Genomic DNA, 24534 nt, shown 5'->3' with positions numbered 1-24534 from the left:
ACATGTGAATGGCATCTAGGGGTGCACCCAGCATGGGACTGAGACCTACAGTGTTGGGGACAGAGTTCCTACCTCTGCCCAGCTGAGCCAGATGCCTGCCAGCCTTTGCAACCCACTGCTGTTGACACACTTCCTTGAGTTAGTAAACATTGGCCTTTGTGCTTAAGATATAAGCCAGGGCAGGCTCCAGGAGTGGGGGTTTGAGTTGGTCACAGCAATCAAAGGGATAGGATGTTCCTGCTGGCCTGGAGAGGGTAGGCAGCTACACAGAGCTCTTCTCCTCCATGGGAACCTTCTGGGCCTGTGAGCTCCACCCTGGGCCACCTCCACTCAAGTTTTCCCAGTTGGATATTTATTTATTTGAGACGGAGTCTCACTCTGTCACCCAGGCTGGAGGGCAGTGGCGTGATCACTGCTCATGCAATCTCTGCCTCCTGGGTTCAAGTGATCCTCCTGCCTCAGTCCCCTGAGTAGCTGAGACTATAGACGTGCACCACCATGCCCAGCTAATGTTTGTATTTTTAGTAGAGACGAGGTTTTACCATGTTGCCAGGCTGGTCCCAAACTCCTGGCCTCAAGTGATCCTCCCTCTTTGGCCTCCCAAAGTGCTGGGATTACAGGCGTGAGCCACCGCACCTGGCCCCCAGTTGGAAATTTAGACTTAAGGAGCTGAGGTGGACACTGGGGGCACACTGGGCAGGCCCAGGACAGGCAGAATAAGGAGGTGGGACCACCTCGCCTGCCTCCCGAATGGCCCAGAAAATAGAGAAAAGGAGGGAGAAGTGGTCTGCACTGGTGCAATAAGATCCAACTTCAGAATCAAATAGGCCAGGGTTTGGAGCTCTGCTCTTACCAGTTCTGTGACCTGGGAGACATGTGTTCGCCTCTCCAGGCCTCAGTTTCCCCATCTGATGGGGATATCAATATCTCCCATTTGTATAGAGGACAATCTAGCAATTTAAAGTGTGGGTCCTGGAGTTAGAATAGCCTGGTTCATGTTCCAGTTCTTCCCTGCCGCTTGCTAACCTCATGGCCTAGGAATGTTCTCTGTCCCGATGAATTATAACCAACACTGAGAGTGTCCTGTGTGCCAGGTCCTGTTCCAAAGAGCATGCTTATCTCCTTTAATCCCCACCACACTATTCTTGTTCCTGTTTTACAAAGAGGCTCAAAGTGATATGGTGATTTTCCCAAGTCACACTGTATGTAGCAGAGCCAGGATGCAAACCTTCTCCTACCGTGCCTCTAACAGCTATGGAATACAACGCTTTTATGCAAACAGGACTTCGGGGCCAGTCTGCAAATTCCCCCTCAAATTTCCTCTAGGCAAGAGTTCTGGAGCTGCCACTGCACTCCAGCCGGCCTTGACTTCTGAGCTTTGGATTCTGGGCAGTAATGGTCACAGTCCCAGAGTCCTGGAAAAGCTTGCCCTTGGCTTCTGGCCCTGACTCTGCCTCCCACTGACTAGTGGACTTCACTCCCCCTCTCTGGGCCGGCAACGCCATCCTGTTTAATGAGGCTGCGGCTGGCTCAGAGGCCCCCAGGCCTGGAACCTTCCAGGGCTGGGCTCAGCTCCCCACCCCATCCCCCAGGTAGGCCAGGAAGCCTGGGCGGGACCTGTTGGGGTTAAATACTCCAGCCCAGTGCTCCCCAGGCCTCCAGTCCCAGTAGGAGGTTTGACTAAGATCGATCATGGTAAGTGCCACGGCCGTCTCCCCTTGGGTGGGACATCTTCAGTAACACTTCCAGAAGCACCTTGAGCCTCCAAGTCTCACTGTCCTTCTTTTTCTCCTTAGACGACTTACAGTGACAAAGGGGCAAAGGTAAGCAGGCGAAATGTGGAAAATGTAGGGGCCTGAGTCTAGAAGGGGGTCGGAGTGCAGGGAGACTGGGGTTTCAGCAGAGAGCAGAAGAGGAAGGACTGGAGTGGATGCATGACGTGCATGTCTGCACACTCAGCTTTCCCCCCAGGGCTCCCCGAGACTGAGCTGGACTCAACCTCACCCTCGTAACAAACTTGTATCCTGACCGGGCATGGTGGCTCGTGCCTGTAATCCCAGTGCTTTGGGAGGCCAAGGCAGGCAAATACTTGAGGTCAGGAGTTCGAGACCAGAGACCAGCCTGGTCAACATGAGGAAACCCCGTCTCTACTAAAAAGACGAAAATTAGCCGGGCGTGGTAGTGCACCCCTGTAATCCCAGCTACTCAGGAGGCTGAGGTTGGGGGGATCACTTGAACCCAAGAATCGCTTGAACCTGGGAGGCGGAGGTTGCAGTGAGCCAAGATTGTACCACTGCACTCCACTCCAGCCTGGGCAACAGAGCAAAACTCCATCTCAAAAACAAAAACCAAAACAAAACCTGTACCCCTTCTTAAATGCCTGCCAATCTCTTAATCCCATCTGGAAGTTCTTTCTAAGGTCTAACTTAAATCCATATTGCTGCAACATAAGGCTATTTCCCTGTGTGAAACCTTGGCAGGCCTCCTGAGGGGGCTTCCCCATCCAAGACACCCAGGAGCTCAACTTCCACAATGAGAAACCTCTTTTGAGGCTTGGCAAGGCTGCATGAGGTTCCGCTGCTCCTAAATTCTGTGGTTGAGGCTGGGATAAGGAAGGTGGCTAGGTGACATCACTCCACCCGCACTTTTCTAGACTCACTTTCAGGGACTCAACCTCACCTCTTCTCTCCTTCTGCAGCCTGAGAGAGGCCGATTCCTCCACTTCCACTCTGTGACCTTCTGGGTTGGCAACGCCAAGCAGGTAGAAGCCAGGGCAAGGTGCTGGAGTGAGCAGACGGCAGGGCAGAGGGCCGCCTGACAAGGGCAGGCCTCCAGCAGGGTCTGTGATTGGCCCTTGGGAGGGAGGATCAGGCCAGGGGTGGGCCAGATACTCTGAATCCTAATTACAGCAGCGGGAAAGTTATCTGTCAGCAAAATGTGCAGGCAGCAGTCTATCTTCCCAGGAGGGTCTCTGCCCCTGAGGCAATAGGGCAGGCAGGCTGAGGGGGGCCAGGGGCTCTCTTGCGGAAGTCCCCCATGCTGGCCCCTTGACCCTCATGAATCCTGCTGCAACCCTGTGATTCAGGCCGCGTCGTTCTACTGCAGCAAGATGGGCTTTGAACCTCTAGCCTACAGGGGCCTGGAGACCGGTTCCCGGGAGGTGGTCAGCCATGTAATCAAACAAGGGAAGGTGAGTCGCCACCCCCAGGACAGCCCCCAACCCCTGCCTGGCCAACATGGTGAAACCCCATCTCTACTAAAAATACAAAAATTAGCTGGGCATGATGGTGGGCGCCTGTAATCCCAGCTACTCAGGAGGCTAAGGCAGGCAAATCGCTAGAACCCGGGAGGCGGAGGTTGCAGTGAGCCAACGTTGTGCCACTGCACTCCAGCCTGGGTGACGGAGAGAGACTCCATCTCAACAAAAAAAACAAAAAACAACAAAAAACCCCAACAACAACAACAAAAACATATAATTCAGCTCCCACCGACCCCTCCACTGGCATCTTTTACAACCATGCAACAGGGTCCTTCCTAGTTTCGTTTCCTCCTCAGCCTGGCACAACACTGACCCCACAGGTGCTCAGAAAACCTGGGATATCAGAGGAGAGGAATTTTAAGCAGTGTCCTGACCGATGGGGTCCCTGGAGTTCTCTCCCCAAGGGAGACCTGACCTAGCAGTTCCCCTGAGGATCCAGAGGGGGTCTGGCTGAAAGCCCCATCCCTCAGGCCCAGCGTGGGAAACTAAGGCAGAGAAGGAGCTAGAACCCAGGTCCAGGAGTTCTTGTGCTCCATCAGGGGTGTCTCGGGTCGGCAGGGAGGGGCCGATGGGTGCACCTCCCCATGCCCCCCCGAGCCACTAGCCTCACCTCCTTCTCCTTGTATCTTAGATTGTGTTTGTCCTCTCCTCAGCGCTCAACCCCTGGAACAAAGGTGAGGTGCCCGGGGAGGGTGGACGCATGACTCTGTGGGTGGGGTCTGGGTTCTGGGAGGGTGGACGCATGGCTCCGTGGGTGGGCTCTGGGTTCAGGGCCTGGATGGAGACTAAAAGCCAGGTGAGGGGACCTAGACTCCAGACTCCTGTGCCATCCCCTCCCTGCCGGCCACAGAGATGGGCGATCACCTGGTGAAACACGGTGACGGAGTGAAGGACATCGCGTTCGAGGTGGAAGATTGTGACTACATCGTGCAGGTGCGAAAGCACCTGGGTGGACTGGGAGAGGAAGGCCTCTGTCTGCCATGGGGACCCCATCAGTCAGGGCTGGAAGGACACTGCTGCATCACAGTGACAAGCCCAGATGCCACATCACAGTGACAAGCCCAGATGCTGCATCACAGTGACAAGCCCAGAGGCTGGTGTGACACACACCTGGGCTCCGGGAGTGCCCCATCCTCCCCCGTGTCCTCTCTCTCACTGAGCCTCAGTTTCCACAGCTGCCAGATGGGGCTAACCACAGCTGGGTTGTCAAAGGAGGAAATTAGAATTACCATTTCCTTTTTTTTTTTTTTTTGTGAGACGGAGTTTTGCTCATGTTGCCCAGGCTGGAGTGCAATGGCACGATCTCGGCTCACCGCAACCTCCGCCTCCTGGATTCAAGCAATTTTCCTGCCTCAGCCTCCTAAGCAGCTGGGATTACAGGCATGCGCCACCACGCCCAGCTAATTTTGTATTTTTAGTAGAGACAGGATTTCTCCTTGTTGGTCAGGCTAGTCATTTCCTTTTTTTTCTTTTTTCATTTTCTTTTTCTTTTTTTTTGTGTGTGTGTCAGAGTCTTGCTCTGTCGCCCAGGCTGGAGAGCAGTGGCGCAATCTTGGCTCACTGCAAACTCCACCTCCTGGGTTCAAGCGATTCTCCTGCCTCAGCCTCCCGAGTAGCTGGGATTACAGGCGCCTGCCACCATGCCCAGCTAATTTTTGTATTTTTAGTAGAGATGGAGTTTTGCCATATTGGCCAGGCTGGTCTTGAACTCCTGACCTCAAGTGATCCGTCCACCTCGACCTCCTAAAGTGCTGGGATTACAGGCATGAGCCATTTTGCCTGGCCTCAGAATTACCGTTTCTTGAGCACAACTCTAAACCAAACACTGTACCCAACAGGCAGCCTAGAGATTCAGAGTGTGTGTTCCAGAGCCAAGCTCTCCAGGTCTGAATCTAAGCTGCGTGACTTCAGGCAAGTGACTTAATGTCTCTGTGCTTCAACGTCCTCACCTAGAGAATGGAGATGATAATAGTACTTTTGCATATGTTGCTGTGAGGATGAACGAGGTTAGAATCTAGAACAGAGCCTGGTGCATGATATAAGCACTGTCATGCAGTCCAGTTTTGCTAAATAAATGCATGAAATCTTATTATTATTCTCATCCAACCATTCTTTTTACAGATGGTGAAATTGAGGACTAGAGAAGGGGACTGATCACAGGGGGAGTTAGCAGAGGCAGGACAGACACCCATCCCTACCTAGTTTGTCTCCCATAGCCCCAACTCTGGGCCTGGGCCTCAGTTTCCCTATTTGCCAAATGAGCATGAGTATTGGGGGTAATGGCTGAAGCTGGCTGGGGTTCCTACCTGGGGCTGGAGAAACTGGAGGGGCCTGCAGGACCACGCAGAGGCCACCTGGCAGGAGCAGCAGGCGAGGGTTCTGGAAGGCTCCAGCCCTCACCAATTCCCCGATCCCATCTTCTCTGCAGAAAGCACGGGAACGGGGCGCCAAAATCGTGCGGGAGCCCTGGGTAGAGCAAGACAAGTTTGGGAAGGTGAAGTTTGCTGTGCTGCAGACGGTGAGTTCCCTTTGGTGCCCCCACCCCTCCTGCTGTCGGCACCACTGAGATGCCAGGAGCCCCGCAGCTGACTCCATCAAACCATCCCACCCATGGGCCTTGGAGCACAGACATTGTCCCTCAAGTCTGTCCCCCGTAATGCCTGGCCAGTGTACGGGGGCTGCAGGAGCCACCAGCCACTCCTCCCAGGCTTCCCTTTCTCCCAGGGTGGGAGGATGACAGCAAGGGGGTGAAGGCAGGGGCTCTGAAGAAGGGAGAAGGATGGGGTCTGGGGACATCAGTTCCTACATGAAGCTGTGTGACTTTGGGCATATTACTGTACCTCTCCATGACTCTGTTTAAATGAGCAAAGACTGGAACTGGAACGCCTATGTGATCTGGGACATGTGCTTAACTTTCCTGTGCCTCAGCAGTATCTTTTTTTGTTTTCCTCAAAAATTTTTTTTTTAAAAAGACGGAGTCTTGCTCTGTCGCCCAGGCTGGAGTGTAGTGGTGTGATCATGGCTCTCTGCAACCTCCGCCTCCCGGGTTCAAGCGACTCTCCTGCCTCAGCGTCCCGAGTAGCTGGGACCACAGGTGCATGCCACCATGCCTGGCTAATTTTTTCTTTTTTGTATTTTTAGTAGAGATGGGGTTTCACCGTGTTAGCTAGGATGGTCTCGATCTCCTGACCTGGTGATCCGCCAACTCAGCCTCCCAAAGTGCTGGGATTACAGGCGTGGGCCACTGCGCCCAGCCTTTTTTTTTTTCTTTTTTCTTTTCTTTTTTCAGACGGAGTCTCTCTGTCGCCCAGGCTGGAGTGCAGTCGCGCGATCTCAGCTCACTGCAACCTCCGCCTCCCGGGCTCAAGTGATTCTCCTGTCTCAGCTTCCCAGGGATTATAGGCATCAGCCCCCACACCCGGCTAATTTTTGTGTTTTTAGTAGAGACAGGGTTTCGCCATGTTGGCCAGGCTGGTCTTGAACTCCTGACCTCAAGTGATCCCCCCGCCTCAGCCTCCCAAAGTGCTGGGATTACAGGCATGAGCCACCGTGCCAGGCTGTTTTCTTCAACTTTTTTTTTTCTTTTTTTTTTTTTGAGACGGAGTCTCGCTCTGTCGCCCAGGCTGGAGTGCAGTGGCACGATCTCAGCTCACTGCAAGCACCGCCTTCCAGGTTCACGCCATTCTCCTGCCTCAGCCTCCCCAGTAGCTGGGACTACAGGCGCCCGCCACCAGGCCCGGCTAAATTTTTGTATTTTTAGTAGAGGTTTCACTGTGTTAGCCAGGATGGTCTTGATCTCCTGACTTTGTGATCCGCCTGCCTCAGCCTCCCAAAGTGCTGGGATTATAGGTGTGAGCCACTGTGCCCAGCCTCTTCAACTTTTATTATAGGTTCTGGGGTACATGTGCTGGATGTTCAAGTTTGTTACATAGGTAAATGTGTGGTTTGCTACACAGATCATCCCATCACCTAGGTATTAAGCCCAGCATCTGTTAGCTACTCTTCTTGGTGCGCTCCCTCCCCGACCTCCCCCATCTGACAGGCCCTAGTGTCTGTTGTTCCCCATGATGTGTCCACGTTTTCTCATCATTTAGCTCTCACTTCTAAGTGAGAACATGCAGTGTTTGGTTTTCTGTTCCTGCGTTAGTTTGCTGAGGATAACAGCTTCCAGCTCCATCCATGTCCCTGTAAAGGACATAATCTCATTCCTTTTTATGGCTGCAAGCCTCAGTATCTTCAACTGTGACTCCTCACAGGGTCATCGTAAGGATCCAATGAGAGCTGGGCGCAGTGGCTCACGCCCATAATCCCAGCACTGTAGGAGGCTGAGGCAGGCGAATCACTTGAGGTCAGAAGTTAGCCTGGCCAACATGGTGAAATCCCACCTCTACTAAAAAAAAATACAAAAATTAGCCAGGCACAGTGGTGTGTACCTGTAGTCCCAGCTACCTGGGAGGCTGAGGTGGGAGAATCGCTTGAACCCAGGAGACAGAGGTTGCAGTGAGCCAAGATTGCGCCTCTGCACTCCAGCCTGGGCAACAGAACAAGACTCCATCTCAAAAAAAAAAAAAAAAGAAAAAGGATCCAATGAGGTCATTTGTGTATAGCACTTAGAACAGTGCCTGGCACATTAGACACTCAGCAAAGATGACCAATTCTGTTTAGCACCTGTGTTACTGTAATACAGAGACAATCATAGCTCTTACCTCCTCGAGATTAAATTCAACATAAAGGGCTGGGCACAGTGGCTCACACCTATAATCCCAGCAGTTTGGGAGGCTGAGGCAGGAGGATCACTTGAGGCCAGGAGTTCGAGACCAGCATGGGCAAGATAGGGAGACCCCATCTCTACAAAAATTAAAAATACAAATAAAAAATAAATAGGCCAGGTGCAGTGGCTCACACCTGTTGTAATCTCAGCAATATGGGAGGCCAAGACAAGAGGACTGCTTGAGCCCGGGAATTTGAGACCAGCCTGCGCAACAAAGTGAGACCCCATCTCTATTAAAAAATTAAAAATTGGCCAGGCATGATGGAGCATGCCTGTGGTCCCACCTACATGGGAGGCTGAGGTGGGAGGATTGCTTGAGTCCAGGAGGTGGAGGCTGCAGTGAGCTGTTATCACACCACTGCACTTCAGCCTGGTTGACAGAGTGACACTCTGTCTCAAAAATAAATGAATAAAAATTTTTAAAAAGTTAAAAAATTAAATTAAACATAAAAATGGTTAAAGTGTGCCTGTAATCCCAGCATTTCGTGAGGCTGAGGCAGGTGGATCACCTGAGGTCAGGAGTTCGAGACCAGCCTGGCCAACGTGGCAAAACCCTGTCTCTACTAAATATACAAAAATTAGCTGGGCATGGCAGGCGCCTGTAATCCCAGCTACTCAGAAGGCTGAGGCAGAATAATCACTTGAACTCGGGAGATAGAGGTTGCAGTGAGCCAAGTTTGCGCCACTGTACTCTAGCCTGGGTGACAGAGCAAGACTCCATCTCAAATAAATAAATAAATAATTAATTTAAAAAAAAAGTTAAAAAGTTAAATTACATAAAAATGGTTAAAGTGTGCCTGTAATCCCAGCACTTTGGGAGGCCAAGGTGGGTGGATTACTTGAGGTCAGGAGTTCAAGACTAGCCTGGCCAACATGGTAAAACCCCATCTCTAATAAAACAACACAAAAATTAGCCAGGTGTGGGGTCGGGCGTGGTGGCTCATGCCTGTAATCCCAGCACTTTGGGAGGCCGAGGGAGCGGATCACCTGAGGTCAGGAGTTCGAGACCAGGCTGACCAACATGGAGAAACCCCATCTCTACTAAAAATACAAAATTGGCTGGATGTGGTGGTGCATGCCTGTAATCCCCGCTACTCAGGAGGCTGAGGCAGGAGAATCTCTTGAACCTGGGAGGCAGAGGTTGCAGTGAGCCAAGATCGCACCATTGCACTCCAGCCTGGGCAACAAGAATGGAACTCTGTCTCAAAAAAAAAAAAAATTAGCCAGGTGTGGTGGCACGTGCTTGTAGTCCCAGCTATTTGGGAGGCTGAGGCAGGAGAATCGCTTGAACCTGGGAGGCAGAGGTTGCAGTGAGCGGAGATCACGCCACTGCACTCCAGCCTGGGCAACAAGCAAGACTCCGTCTCAAAAAAAAAAAAAAAGGTCGGGCGCAGTGGCTCACGCCTGTAATCCCGGCACTTTGGGATGTTGAGGTGGGCCCAGCATGGTGGTGCATGCCTATAATCCCAGCTATTCAGGAGGCTGAGGCAGGAGAATCGCTTGAACCCAGGAGATGGAAGTTGCAGTCAGCCGAGATCGTGCCGATGCACTCCGGCCTGAGTGACAGAGCAAGACTCCGCCTTAAAAAAAAAAAAAAAGATGGTTAAAGTGGCTGACAGAGCTCTTCAGTATAATTTTTTTGTTGTTGTTTTTGAGACAGAGCCTCACTCTGTCGCCCAGGCTGGAGTGCAGTGGCACGATCCTCCTGGGTTCACGCCATTCTCCTGTCTCAGCCTCCCAAGTAGCTGGGACTACAGGCACCCGCCACCTCGCCCGGCTAATTTTTTGTATTTTTAGTAGAGACAGGGTTTCACTGTGTTTGCCAAGATGGTCTCGATCTCCTGACCTCATAATCCACCTGCCTCGGCCTTCCAAAGTGCTGGGATTACAGGCGTGAGCCACCGCGCCTGGCCGCTCTTCAGTGTAATTTAATCCAATGCCCTCCTGCGTTCTTCATCTACTTGACCTACTGAAATAAATGAAGTAGGTGCTTCATTGAGCACCTCCCCTGTGCCAGGCACTGAGCTCGGCGCTGGGTACACCATGGTGAGCAAAACAGTGTCCCCGCCCTCATAGAAACTCTCAAACAAGTGACAGATTGCAATTCATTTCAGAAAGGAGAAGTGACTTGCCCAAGATCACGCATCTGGTTAGGGTCAAATGTGGTTTGGAATCCCGGGCTACATTAGCGCTATGAAATGTGCTCTGTCCTCGGCGGGGATGGGTGCCCAGGGGCCGAGCCAGACTGTTTTCCACCCATAGTATGGGGACACCACACACACCCTGGTGGAGAAGATGAACTACATTGGCCAATTCTTGCCTGGATATGAGGCCCCAGCGTTCATGGACCCCCTACTTCCTAAACTGTGAGTGTCCCTCAGGGCAGAGGTGGGTGGAAAGCCCTGAGGTACTCAGAAAAGTAATGCCCCTTCCTCCATGTCCACTGCACATGTGTGTTGGGGCAGAATGGAGCCGGCTAGGGAATTCCTGGAAGTCCTCAGGGGTGCTTGAAGAGGTGGCACAGAGGCTGAGACCATGGCCTCTGCAACCAAACTTCCCCAGGTTCAAATCCCAGCTCTGTTACTTCACAGCCATTTCACCCTGGGCAAGTCACTTCATCTCTCTAGGCCTCAGTTTCTTCACCTGTAAAACGGGGACTGTAATAGTATATGAGTTGACAAAATAAAATGTCCGGCCCATAGTAAATGCTACATAAGTGTGAGGCCAGGCGCGGTGGCTCATACCTATAATCCCAGCACTTTGGGAGTCTGAAGCAGGGGGTTCACTTGAGCCCCAGAGTTTTAGACCAACCTGGGCAACAAAAGAGTCTCTCTTTTTGTAGAGACTCCATCTCTACAAAAAAATAAAACTCCAAAAACAGAAGTGTGAGCTATTATTATTACTGAGGAGTCATGGAGAAGGGAGCAATCTGGGGGGTAGCCACCTTCTCACCCCCATCTTCTTCCCTTCCCAGGCCCAAATGCAGTCTGGAGATTATCGACCACATTGTGGGAAACCAGCCTGATCAGGAGATGGTGTCTGCCTCCGAATGGTGAGACCCTGGCCCTCTCCCTCTGCGTGAAGATGACGGGTCCTCACGGTGGACTGGCCCACTCCCTGGTCCTTGCACTAACATGGAAAATACGACTGAGTGCAGTGGCTCACACCTGTAATCCCAGCATTCTGGGAAGCGGAGGTGGGAGGATCACTTGAGGTCAGGAGTTCAACACCAGCCTGACCAATATGGAGAAACCCCGTCTCTAATAAAAATACAAAAACTCGGTGGGCGAGGTGTTGGGCGCCTGTAAGTCCAGTTACTCAAGAGGCTGAGGCAGGAGAATCGCTTGAACCTGGGAGGTGTAGGTTGGGCAACAGAGTGAGACTCTGGGAGGTGTAGGTTGGGAAACAGAGCAAGATTTTGTCTCCAATAAATAAATAAAATAAAATAGACTGGGCGCGGTTGCTCACGCCTGTAATCCCAGCACTTTGGGAGGTGGAGGCGGGTGGATCACCTGAGGTCAGGAGTTCAAGACCAGCCTGACCAACATGGCAAAACCCCGTCTCTACTAAAAATACAAAAATTAGCTGGGTGTGGCAGTGTGTGCCTGTAATCCCAGCTACCTGGGAAGCTGAGACAGGAGAATCGCTTGAACCAGGAAGGGGGAGGTTGCAGTGAGCTGAGATTATGTCACTGCACTCCAGTCTGGGTGAGAGAGCGAGACTTTGTCTCAAAAAAAAAAAAAAAAATAATAATAATAATAATAATAATAATAATAATAAAGTAAAATAAAATAAAAGTAGAAAATACAGCACAAGATGGTGGGAGTTAGCCTGAGGCCACTGATGCATTTATTCACTGTAAAACTGTCAACATGGAGACCAGTGGACTTGAGGCCCAAAGCGACCCACAGGCCCTCCTTCTGAGGAACCCTGGGGGCATCACAGTCCAGGGAGGCTTGGAGGAAGGCTGCCACCACCCAGAGAGCCCCCCGTCCAAATTCCAAGCAAGGGCCTTTTTCTCAAAGCACCTTACTTCCCTCTGTGGGAGCCTTGCCGTCCTATATGTATTTCGTTCCAAGAAACTTCCACCTGAAGGAAAAGTGTCATCATAAAGGTACAAATCTAGGCTGGGCATGGTGGCCCATATTTGGAATCTTAGCACTTTGGAGGCCCAGGCAGGTGGATGGCTTGAACCCAGGAGTTCAAGACCAGCCTGGGCAACATAGTGAGACCCCATCTCTACAAAAAATACGGCTGGGCACAGTGGCTCATGCCTGTAATCCCAGCACTTTGGTAGGCCGAGGCGAGTGGATCACCTGAGGTTAGGAGTTCGAGACCAGCCTGACCAACACAGTGAAACACTGTCTCTACTAAATACAAAAAATTAGTTGGGCATGGTGGTGCATGCCTGTAATCCCAGCTACTTGGGAGGCTGAGGCAGGAGAATCACTTGGACCCAGGAAGTGGCAGCTGCAGCGAGCCGAGATTGCGTCACTGCATTCCAGCCTGGGTGACAAGAGCGAAACTCCGTCTCAAAAAACAAAAAATAAAAATACTCAAAAATTATCCAGGTGTGGTAGCACATGCCTGTAGTCCCAGCTACTTGGGAAGCTGTGGTGGGAGGAGCAATTGAGCCTGGAGATTGAGGCTGCAGTGAGCTGAGATTGCACCACTGCACTCTAGCCTGGGCAAGAGTGAGACTCTGTCTCAAGCAACAACAACAACAAAAAGATCTAAATATCTGATGGGTATGATGGCAATGGCATCTCCTTTCTGGAGCCTGCTCAGGGACAGATTCTGGAAGGTGGAAATGGGGTGATGGAGGCCGTCCCTGGAGGCGCTCAGAGCACATGTGTTCCACTGCCCACCCTACAGGTACCTGAAAAACCTGCAGTTCCACCGCTTCTGGTCCGTGGATGACACACAGGTGCACACGGAATATAGCTCTCTGCGATCCATTGTGGTGGCCAACTATGAAGAGTCCATCAAGATGCCCATCAATGAGCCAGCGCCTGGCAAGAAGAAGTCCCAGATCCAGGTGAGGCCGCCCTGGCTGGAGGAGAGGGGAGCAGGGAAGAGGTCTGGGGGCTCTTGTAGGGTCAGGGATGTGGGCGATGGGGCAAATGACAGTGGTCTCCTTGTTTCCCTCCCCCAGGAATATGTGGACTATAACGGGGGTGCTGGGGTCCAGCACATCGCTCTCAAGACCGAAGACATCATCACAGCGGTTAGAACCCCCTTCCCTGTCCATATTCCTCTCTCATTCAGAGCCAGGGACGGTCTGCAAAATCGAGAGGGCAGGTGGCGGCAGTCCTAGGCCCACTTCTCTGGGCTGGGAGACTGACAGGACTCCCTCACTGCTTCTTGCAACTAATGGGCAGGCACAGCCCCAACCATCCCAGAGAGTTCAGTCTCCACAGAACCCCTGGGTTTTGGAGGTAGCAGACGCCAGGGTATCAGGAAGCCTGGGTGATGGTCCCAGTTCTGCCAGTGGCTTGCTCTGTGTCTCTGGGAGATTCAGTGCTGTCTCTGGACTTCAGTTGCCTTACCTTAAAAATGAGGAAATTAGGGCCGGGCACAGTGGCTCATGCCTGTAATCCCAGCACTTTGGGAGGCCAAGGCAGGGGGATCACCTGAGGTCAGGAGTTTGAGACCAGCCTGGCCAACATGGTGAAACCCCGCCTCTACTAAAAATACAAAAATTATCTGGGCGTGGTTGTGGGCACCTGTAATCCCAGCTTCTCAGGAGGCTGAGGCAGGAGAAGCGCTTGAACTCAGGAGGTAGAGGTTGCAGTGAGCCAAGGTCCCACCACTGAACCCCAGCCTGGGCAACAAGAGTGAAATTCCGCTTTAGAAAAAAATAATAATAATAAATGAAGGAAATTAGGACTGGGCACAGTGGCTTATGCCTGTAGTCCCAACTACACAGGAGGCCAAAGCAGAAGGATTGTTTGAGCCCAGAAGTTAGAGATCAGCCTGGCAAAAGAGTGGGACCCTGTCTCCGCAAAAAGTAAACAAAATTAACCAGGCTTAGTGGTTCATGCCTGTAGTCCTAGCTACTTGGGAGGCTGAAGCAGGAGGATCCATTTAGCCAAGGATTTCAAGGCTGCAGTTAGCTATGATTGAGCCACTTTTCTCCAGCCTAGGTGACAGAGAGTGAGGCCCTATCTCCCTGCAGCCTCAAAAAAGAAATGTTTTTTTAAAATGAGGAAATTAATGTTAGGCATTGTGGCTCATGCCTGTAACAGTTTCTGCCCTTGTGGAGCAAGAAACAAAATAAGTAAAATATAAATGCTAGATGGTAGAGAGCACCCAGGAAGAAAGTAAAGCAGGGAATTGGGACAGCAAGGGTGAAGGGCATTGCACATTTAAACTGGGGGGTCAGACACTTTGGGAGGCCGAGGCAGGAGGACTGCTTGAGCTCAGAAGTTCGAGACCAACGTGGGCAACATAGTAAGACCTCATCTTTTTTTTTTTTTTTTTTTTGAGACGGAGTCTGGCTCTGTCGCCCAGGCTGGAGTGCAGTGGCGCGATCTCGGCTCACTGCAAGCTCTGCCTCCTGGGTTCACGCCATTCTCCTGCCTCAGCCTCCCAAGTAGCTGGGACTACAGGCGCCCACCACCACGCCCGGCTAATGTTTTTTTTTGTTTTTTTAGTAGAGACGGGGTTTCACTGTGTTAGCCAGGATGGTCTCGATCTCCTGAGCTTGTGATCCGCCCACCTCAGCCTCCCAAAGTGCTGGGATTACAGGCATGAGCCACCGCGCCCGGCCATAAGACCTCATCTTTACAAAAAATCAAAAAATTAGCCAGGTGTGGTGGTGCACACCTGTGGTTCTAGTTACTCAGAAGTCTGAAGTAGGAGGATCAGCTGAGCCTGGGGAGGTTGAGGCTGCAGTGAGCTATGATCATGCCACTGCACTGCAGCCTGGGTGACAGAACAAGACCCTGTCTCTCAAAAAAAAAAAAAAAAAAAAAAAAAAAATATATATATATATATATATATATATATACTTCTTTTTTGAGATGGAGTCTTGCTCTATCTTCCAGGCTGGAGTGCAGTGGTGCGATTTTGGCTCACTGCAACCTCCACCTCCTGGGTTCAAGCGATTCTCCTGCCTCAGCCTCCCAAGTAGCTGGGATTACAGGTGCATGACACCACGCCTGGATAACTTTTTTTTGTATTTTTATTTTTATTTTTTATTTATTTGATTTGATTTTGAGACAGAGTCTCGCTCTGTCGCCCAGGCTGGATTGCAGTGACATGATCTCGACTCACTGCAAGCTCTGCCTCCCGGGTTTATGCCATTCTCCTTCCTCAGCCTCCCGAGTAGCTGGGACTACACGCTCCCACCACCACGCCTGGCTAATTTTTTTGTGTGTGTTTTTAGTAGGGGTTTCACTGTGTTAGCCAGGATGGTCTTGATCTCCTAACCTCGTGATCACCCGTCTTGGCCTCCAAATGTGCTGGGATTACAGGCGTGAGCCACTGCGCCTGGCCTTTTTTTGTATTTTTAGTAGAGACAGGATTTTGCCATGTTGGTCAGGCTGGTCTCCAACTCCTGACTTCAAGTGATCTGCCTGCCTCAGCCTCCGAAAGTGCTGGGCTTACAGGCGTGAGCCACCACACTTGGCCTGATAGATCCTTAATCGTTTGATGCCTCAGTTTCCCCAGCTATGAAATGGGAGAATAGTCCTTCAGCTGCCTCAAAAGATTGCTGCATGGACATAATGAGGGAATACGTAGAAAGTGCTCGGGCCGGGCTCAATGGCTCACGCCTGTAATCCCAGCACTTTGGGAGGCCGAGGGAGGTAGATCACCTGAGGTCAGGGGTTCGAGACCAACCTGGCTAACATGGTGAAACCCCGTCTCTACTAAAAATACATAGCTCAGCGTGATGGTAGGCACCTGTAATCCCAGCTACTCAGGAGGCTGAAGCAGGAGAATTGCTTGAACCTGAGAGGCAGAGGTTGCAGTGAGCTAAGATCGTGCCACTGCACTCCAGCCTGGGCAACAGAGACTCCATCGCAAAAAAAAAAAAAAAAAAAAAAAAAAGAAAGTGCTCGAGGCAGGCACATGGTGAGTGTTCTATAAATCTAGCAGTTGTTGTTCTAACGGGGCCCATGACAGGAAGAAAGGGGAAGAGGCCACACAGCATCCTGGCAGTTGAGGGGAGCTAGGATAGGGACCCTGCCTCCTGATGACCCAGCACCTCCGCCTGGCTAGGGGAGTTGAACTTGGCCGAAGGCTGACCTCAACTTTGCTCTGAAACAGATTCGCCACTTGAGAGAGAGAGGCTTGGAGTTCTTATCTGTTCCCTCCACGTACTACAAACAACTGCGGGAGAAGCTGAAGACCGCCAAGATCAAGGTGAAGGAGAACATTGATGCCCTGGAGGTGAGGCCCAGGCAGGATCCGCAGCCTTGTGGGGAGTACGAGCTCTGCGTTCCATCTTTTCAGAAATATTGTCTCAGCCCGGAGAGGAGCCCAGACCAAGTCCCTGCTGGCAAGGGACATTTATTCTGGGGTCTGTGTGGGAGGAGGAAACAGATGACAAACAAACAATAAAAGCACGGTCAGAGATAGTCAGTGCAGAAAGTTCAAACAGGCAGCCTGGGGCTACTTTACAAAGAGTGGTCAGGGAGGGCCTCTCTGAGGAGGTGACATTTGAGTGAAGTCTAGATCATGAGCCGGAGCTGGCCTTGTGAACAGCGGGAAGAAAGGCATTCCTGGCAGAGGGATCAGCAAGGGCCGAGGTAGGAGCATGCCCCGAGCGTCTGAGGAACAGAAAGAATAGGCTAGAGTGGATGGGAGGTTGTTTTTGAGCGATGACCTAGGTCAGACAGGTAAGCAAGAGCCAGTTCCTCTTGTGAGCTGTTATTCAGGAGTCTGGATTTTGTTCTTTTGTGACCAGAAACCACTGGAGGGTTTTTTGGTTTGGTTTTAGCAGTGTTACTGACATATGTCACATAACATGTCATTTTTTTAAGGTGTACAATTCTATGATTTTTAGCTATTTGCTATGTTGTGCAACTATCATCAAAATCCATTTTAGGACTGGGTGTGGTGGTTCATGCTTGTAATCTCAGTACTTTGGGAGGCCAAGGCGGGCGGATCACGAGGTCAGGAGTTCGAGACCAGCCTGACCAACATGGTGAAACCCTGCCTCTACTAAAAATACAAAAATTAGCCGGGCGTGGTGACACACACCTGTAATCCCAGCTACTCAGGAGGCTGAGGCAGGAGAATTGCTTGAACCCGGGAGGCGGAGGTTGCAGTGAGCCAAGATCGTGCCACTACATTCCAGCCTGGGCGACAGAGTGAGACTCTGTCTCAAAAAAAAAAAAAAAAAAAAAAAAAAAAAGATCCATTTTAGGACTAGGTGTGGTGGTTCATGCCTGTAATCCCAGCACTTTGGGAGGCCAAGGCAGGTGGATCACTTGAGGTCAGGAGTTTGAGACCAGCCTGGTCAATATGGCGAAACCCCCGTCTCTACAAAAAGAAAAAAAAATTAGCTGTGCGTGGTGATCTGTGTCTGTGGTCCCAGCTACTGGGGAGGCTGAGGTGGGAGAATCACTTCAACCCAGGAGGTAGAGGCTACAGTGAGCCATGATCAGGCCGCTGCACTCCAGCCTGGGTGATACCCTGTCTAAAAGAAAAACAAAAACAGTTAGGCCAGACACAGTGGCTCACATCTATAATCCCAGCATTTTGGGAGGTTGAGGTGAGAGGATTGCTTGAGGCCAGGAGTTTAAGACCAGCCTGAGAAACATAGGGAGACCCTGTATCTACAAAAAAAAAGTTTTAAAAAATTAGCTAGGCATGGTGGTTCGTGCCTGTAGTCCCAGCTACTCAGGAGGCTGAGGTGAGAGGATCACTTGAGGCCAGGAGGTCAAAGCTGCAGTGAGCCATGATCAGGCTACTGCATTCCAGCCTGGGCAAAAAATCAATTTTAGAACATTTTTGTCACCCCAAAAAGAAACCTTGAGCCTCTTAGCCAGCACCTCCCAACCCCTCTGTTCCCTTCCCCTCTCCCACCTCAGCCCTAGGCATCATTAATCTACCTTCAGTCTCTATAGATTTGCCTATTCTGGACATTTCATCAAAAAGAATCACAGAGGCCGGGCGCGGTGGCTCACACCTGTAATCCCAGCACTTTGGGAGGCTAAGGTGGGCAGATCATGAGGTCAGGAGTTCAAGACCAGCCTGGCCAACATGGTGAAATGCTGTCTCTACTAAAAATACAAAAATTAGCCGGGCAGGTAGCAGGCACCTGTAATCCCAGCTACTGGGGAGCCTGAGGCAGGAGAATTGCTTGAACCCAGGAAGGGGGAGGTTGCAGTGAGCCGAGATCGCGCCATTGCACTCCAGCCTGGTCAACAGAGCGAAACTCCGTCTTGGAAAAAAAAAAAGGAATCACAAAATAGGCCTGTTGTGAGCAGCTTCTTTCTTATAGCATGTGCTCAAGGTTCATCTGCGTGGGATGTGTGTCAGTGCTTCGTTCCTTTTTGTGGCTGAAAAATATCCCATTGTATAGATAGACACACATTGTTTATCTGTTCCTCGTTGATAGATATTTGGGTTGTTTCCACTTTTGGGGTGTTATACATAATGCTACTGTGAACATCTGTGTACAAGGCTCTGTGTGGACGTGTTTTCAATGCACTTTGGTATATATCTAGGAGTAGCTAGGTCACATGGTAATTCCATGTTCCCTTTTGTTTGTTTAGAGACGGAGTCTTGCATTGTTTCCCAGGCTGGGGTGCAGTGGTGCGATCTTGGCCCATTGCAACCTCCAGCCCCCTGGTTCAAGCAATTCTCCTGCCTCAGCTTCCCCAGTAGCTGGGATTATAGGCCGCCACGCCACCACGCCCAGCTAATTTTTTTTTTTTTTTTTTTGAGACAGAGTCTTGCTCTGTTGCCCAGGCTGGAGAGCAGTGGCTGATCTTGGCTCACTGCAACCTCCACTTCCCGTGTTCAAGCGATTCTCCTGCCTCAGCCTCCTCAGTAGCTGGGATCACAGGCGTGTGCCACCATGCCCAGCTAATTATTTTTTATTTTTTATTTTTAGTAGAGACGGGGTTTCACCATGTTGGCCAGGCTGGTCTCGAACTCCTGACCTCGGGTAATTCACTCACCTCAGCCTCCCAGAGTACTGGGATTACAAGCGTGAGCCACCTTGCCCAGCCTAATTTTTGTATTTTTTTTTTGTAGAGACTGGGTTTCCCCATGTTGGCCAGGCTGGTCTCGAACTGAGCTCAGGTGATCCACCCACCTCGGCCTCCCAAAGTGCTGTTACTCCAGCCTGGGTAACTGAGCAAGCCTCCGTCTCAAAAAAGAAGAAAAAAAAAGGGTCCTGCTAATGTCTGCGGGGAGGATGGATTGTAAGGATACCAAGATTAGAAGCAGGCAGCAGTCTTGAATGGTGCCTTAGGAACTGTAGTAGGGAGATGGTAATAGGACAGTTTGGGGATATATTTGGAGGTGGCTGGAACTGCCAGAAAGAGAGGTCATTTCCAGACTTTTGGGGTGCAGGAGCCCCTGTGGACTCTCCAAGGATCTCACCGTGCCAGGATAGAGCGCGGGCCAGCCTCCCCTAGCAGAGCCCCCTGTCTCCCGCCTAGGAGCTGAAAATCCTGGTGGACTACGACGAGAAAGGCTACCTCCTGCAGATCTTCACCAAACCGGTGCAGGACCGGCCCACGCTCTTCCTGGAAGTCATCCAGCGCCACAACCACCAGGTACTGCTTGTCCCCGGCAGGCCCGAGGGGACAGGCAGCTAGCACACTCGGTTTTCTAGGTCCTTGACTCATCTCCTCTTTCCCGCCACAGGGTTTTGGAGCCGGCAACTTCAACTCACTGTTCAAGGCTTTCGAGGAGGAGCAGAACCTGCGGGGCAACCTCACCAACATGGAGACCAATGGGGTGGTGCCCGGCATGTAAGCCCCGCCCACTGCCCTCCCCACGGAGGCCCCGCCCTCCCACAGCCACACAGCCACGCCCCCTGATTCTGGAACTCGCCCAACTTCCCTACTGGCTGCTGCCCTTGGGTCCCGCCCACCAGCGGACGCGGCCCCCAAGGCTCCGCCCACCCTGACCACGCCCCTCGGCGGGGCCGCCCTCTGCTCCAGCCCTCCCGATTAAAGCGTGCTCCGGTCCAATACGGTGTCTGTTCGTGTTGCGCATAAGGCAATAGTGCCTCATGGCAGCCAGGGGGAGGCCAGGGCGGCCGCCAGCGCCGCGGAACCGAGGAGCCGCGGGTGTCAGCGCTTTGCCAAGCGCTACCACGCGGAGAGAGGAATTCTGGAACCAGGGAAGGATAGGGGACTTGCACTCTGGAGGGAAAGACGGATGACACTGCTTTTGTAGAGAGATAAACGCGATTCAGACAATAAAGCAAGCGATGAGCCGGGCGTGGTGGCTCACACCTGTAATTTCAGCGCTTTGGGAGGCCGAGATGGGAGGATCGCTTGAGGCCAGGAGTTCGAGCCCAGCCCGGTAACATAGCAAGACCCCGCCCCCCTGCGTCTACACAAATAACAAATAAAAATAAAAATTAGCCTGGCGTAGTGGCACCCACCTGTGGTCCCGGCTACTCAGGAGGCTGAGGTGGGAGGATCGATTGATGGACAGAGGTCTTGGCTGCAGTGAGCCCTGATCGTGACACTGCACTCCAGCCTGGGCAAAAAAAAAAAAAAAAAAAAAAGGCAGTTGATGAGAATATGTGGAAGTGAAGATCGCAGGGGAGCTAATTTTGATAACGGAAGACCTCTCCGAGAAGGTGATATTTGGGAGCCAGCCATGGGACCATGCTCGGGAAGAGGATTCCAGAAAGAGCGAACAGAGAAAGGCCCTGAGGTGGGGTTAGAGTTTGGCAGTATCTTGTCTGCCGGCTTGATGATCTCTTTTTTTTTTTTTTTTGAAACGGAGTTTCGCTCTGTCCCCCAGGCTGGAGTGCAGTGGCACGATCTCGGCTCACTGCAAGTTCCGCCTCCCGGGTTCACGCCATTCTCCTGCCTCAGCCTCCCGAGTAGCTGGGACTACAGGCGCCCTCCACCACGCCCGGCTAATTTTTTGTATTTTTAGCAGAGATGGGGTTTCACCTTGTTAGCCAGGATGGTCTCGGCCTCCCAAAGTGCTGGGATTACAGGCGTGAGCCACCGCGCCCGGCCGATGATCTCTAAAGATGAGCTGTCTTCAGTTTTGCTACCCAGAGCCCAAACCTCTGAACACAGGAGAGGGGAGAGTGTTAGACAAGGGACTCTAGGGACAGCATCCATGCTCAGCAACTGTAGGATATGGTCCCTTGGTTCCTGGTCTCGGAGATAAAGCAGGTAGGAGGGGTCTGGGATCCCAGTCCCATGCAGCTGCACTGCCTCAGCCTTGCCCGCAGTAAGGACTTCTTTTGGAAAGGGGCTTGTTCATACTCATACAAGTGTGAGTGACCCTTGCAAAAGAATGAGGCAGCTGGGTCCTAAAACCCTAGGAAGGAGATTCTTTCTTCAAAACCAGGAAAGAGTTGGTGTGGAGCAAATTTGGCCTCTTTTTTCTTTTTCTTTTTCTCTTTTTTTTTTTTTTTTTGAGACAGAGTCTCACTCCATTGCTCAGGCTGGAGTGCAGTGATGTGATCTTGGCTTACTGCAACCTCCACCTCCTGGGCTCAGGTGATCCTCCTACCTCAGCCTCCCAAGTAGCTGGGACTATAGGCATGCGCCACCACGCCCAGCTAATTTTGTTTTTATTTTTCGTGGAGATGGGATCTCACTATGTCAGCCAGTCTCGAATTCCTGGTCTCAGGTGATCCGCCCACCTCAGCCTTCCAAAGTGCTGGAATTATAGGCATGAGCCACTGCCTCTGGCCTCTTTCTGCTTCTAATGCTTAAGAACCCTCCGTGAGGATAAGTCACCTCAGAGCTAGGAGGCATCAAAGCTCAATAGAAGAAAAAAATACTCTGAGTTGGTATAATGGTGGGAATTGGGGATTTTTTCAGATTATAGAAGAAATCAGGGCTTCTGGGATCACGAACTTCAGAAATAAAGAGATCAGAGAGAACCCAAAGGATTCCGTGCAAAAAAAAATACTCCCCCTCTCTTCTCCTGTGACTTAATGTGAAGAAGGGAAACTGTATAACCCGGAAGGATGCAAACTAGTGGCTTACAGACCAAATGTGCCTCATAGACCTACTTCATTTTGCCTGCATGGTTTCAAACAAATTTGAGTCAACATTTTAGAAAGTTGGGCACATATGGCCAGGTGCGGTAGCTCATGCCTGTAATCCCAGCAATTTGGGAGGCTGAGGCAGGTGGATCACTTGAGGTCAGGAGTTAGAGACCAGCCTGCCCAACAGGGTGAAACCTCGCCTCTACTAAAAATACAAAAATTAGCCGGGAATGGAGGAGGGTGCCCGTAATCCCAGCTACTCGGGAGGCTGAGGCAGGAGAATCCCTTGAACCTGGGAGGTGGAGCTTGCAGTGAGCCGAGATCACGCCTCTGCACTCTAGCCTGGGTGGCAGAGTGAGACTCCATCTCAAAAATAAATATTGGGAGGTCGAGGTGGGTGGATCACCTGAGGTCAGGAGTTCAAGACCAGCCTGGCCAACATGGTGAAACCCAGTCTCTATTAAAAATACAAAATTAGCTGGGCCTAGTGGTGCGCACCTGTAATCCCAGCTACTCGGGAGGCTAAGGCAGGAGAATCACTCGAACCCAGGAGGCAGAGGTTGCAGTGAGATCGCACCACTGCACTCCAGCCTGGGCAAAAAGAGCGAAACTCCATCTCATAAACACATAAATAAATAAAGCATGCAGAGCAGACACCCACTAGCTGAGAACATACTGGAGAGCCAGGCTGCCTAAGTTCACCTCTCAGATAGCTACGTGGTAGCTGTGTGACCTACGGCAAGCTACTTGACCTCTCAGTGCTTCAGTTTCCTGTGTTAAGTGGGAATTATAATAATACCCTCCTCCTAGCCCTGTTGCTAGTATCAAAGATGTTTAAAACAGAGGCTGGCACAGAGTCAATGCTATATGAATATTCTTATTTTGGGGGGAGGGGCTCTTGCCCACAAGGGAACCCAAGTCTGTCTGGGACCTTCCTCTCTCTGTCTGAGGTCTCTGTCACCGAGGCTGGAGAGCAGTGGCATGATCACAGTTCACTGCAGCCTTGACCTCCCCAGCTTCCGTGATCCTCCTCCCTCAGCCTCCCTAATAGCTGGGACCATAGGCATATGCCACCACTCCTGGCTAATTTTTGTATTTTTAGTAGAGATAGGGTTTCTCCATGTTACCCAGGCTGGCCTCGAACTCCTGGCCTCAAGTGATCCTTTCTCCTGCCTCAGCCTCCTGAAAAGCTGGAGAGGGGCTCCCATTCTGGCCCCCACAATAGAGCCAATGAAGAAAGGAGTTATCTCTTGGGACTGAGGAGCAGAGGAAGAGGTGGATGGATTTGAGGAATAGGGAAGAAGCATCAGATTTGGTAGGTAAGGGAGGGAAAGAGAAGGTTTAAATCCAGGATCCCTGGCCTTTGAGCTTAGGTGGTCAGTGGCAGGCAGCAGTGGGTGGAGGCAGAGAACAGAAGTATCATTGACCAAAGTAGAAAATATAACAGGAGAGCAAGTTCAAGAGAGAAGATGAAGACAGGCGCAGTGGCTCATACCTATAATCCTGGCACTTTGGGAGGCCGAGGCCAGAGGATTGCTTGAGCCCAGGAGTTCAAGACCAGCTTGGGAAACACAGTGAGACCCTATTTCTATAAAAATTAAAAAATTGGCCAGATACAGGTGGCTCACACCTGTAATCCCAGCACTTTGAAAGGCTGAGGCGGGCAGATCACTTGAGGTTAGGCGTTTGAGACCAGCCTGGCCGACATGGTGAAACCCCGTCTCTACTAAAAATACAAACATTAGCCGGGCGTGGTGGCACATGGCCTGTAATCCCAGCTACTTAGGAGGCTGAGGCAGGAGAATAGCTTGAACCCAGGAGGCAGAGGTTGCAGTAACCGAGATTGCGCCACTGTACCCCAGCCTGGGCGACAGAGCGAGACTCTGTCTCAATTAAATAAAATAAAATAAAAAATAGAGATGGGGTTTCGTCTCTTCTAATAATAAAAAAACTAGCCGGGTGTGGTGGTGCGCAGCTATAGTCCCAGCTACTCAGGAGGCTGAGGCATGAGAATCCCTTGAACCTGGGAGGCAGAGGTTGCAGTGAGCTGAGACCATGCCATTGCACTCCAGCCTGGGCAACAGAGAGAGACTGCCTCAAAAAAAAAAAAAGAAAAAAGAAAAAAGGCCGGGCATGGTGGCTCATGTCTAGAATCCCAGCACTTTGGGAGGCCAAGGCAGGCGGATCACTTGAGGTCAGGAGTTAGAGACCAGCCTGGCCAGCATGGTGAAACCCCATCTCTACTAAAAATACAAAAAATTTAGCCGGGCGTGGTGGCGCATGCCTGTAGTCCCAGCTACCTGGGAGGCTGAGGTGGGAGAATGGCTTGAACCCAGGAGGCAG

At 51.4% G+C, this 24534-nt stretch overlaps 1 protein-coding gene across 1 annotated transcript; it reads left to right on the top strand.

Annotated features, from left to right (window-relative positions):
- Positions 1-1496: 1496 nt before the first annotated feature.
- HPD (4-hydroxyphenylpyruvate dioxygenase) lies at positions 1497-20219 on the top strand. The gene is made up of 14 exons (XM_054441807.2): positions 1497-1695; positions 1797-1823; positions 2699-2761; positions 3086-3190; positions 3891-3933; positions 4110-4192; positions 5688-5777; positions 10293-10396; positions 11005-11082; positions 12906-13068; positions 13186-13257; positions 16305-16427; positions 19655-19771; positions 19863-20219. Exons 1-14 carry the CDS (start codon positions 1693-1695, stop codon positions 19971-19973), a joined length of 1182 nt encoding a protein of 393 aa, XP_054297782.1. The 5' UTR covers positions 1497-1692; the 3' UTR covers positions 19974-20219.
- Positions 20220-24534: the final 4315 nt, after the last annotated feature.

This window comes from Pongo pygmaeus, chromosome 10 (genome assembly GCF_028885625.2).
Source record: "Pongo pygmaeus isolate AG05252 chromosome 10, NHGRI_mPonPyg2-v2.0_pri, whole genome shotgun sequence".
NCBI classification, from domain to species: Eukaryota; Metazoa; Chordata; class Mammalia; order Primates; family Hominidae; genus Pongo; species Pongo pygmaeus.
This window is presented reverse-complemented; position numbering and strand designations above follow the sequence as displayed.

Excerpts from the sequence above, each read along its gene's own strand:
- HPD (XM_054441807.2), top strand. Across the intron at positions 3,934-4,109 it reads GCTCAACCCCTGGAACAAAG|AGATGGGCGATCACCTGGTG; the intron begins GTGAGGTGCCCG and ends TGCCGGCCACAG. Across the intron at positions 5,778-10,292 it reads AGTTTGCTGTGCTGCAGACG|TATGGGGACACCACACACAC; the intron begins GTGAGTTCCCTT and ends TTCCACCCATAG.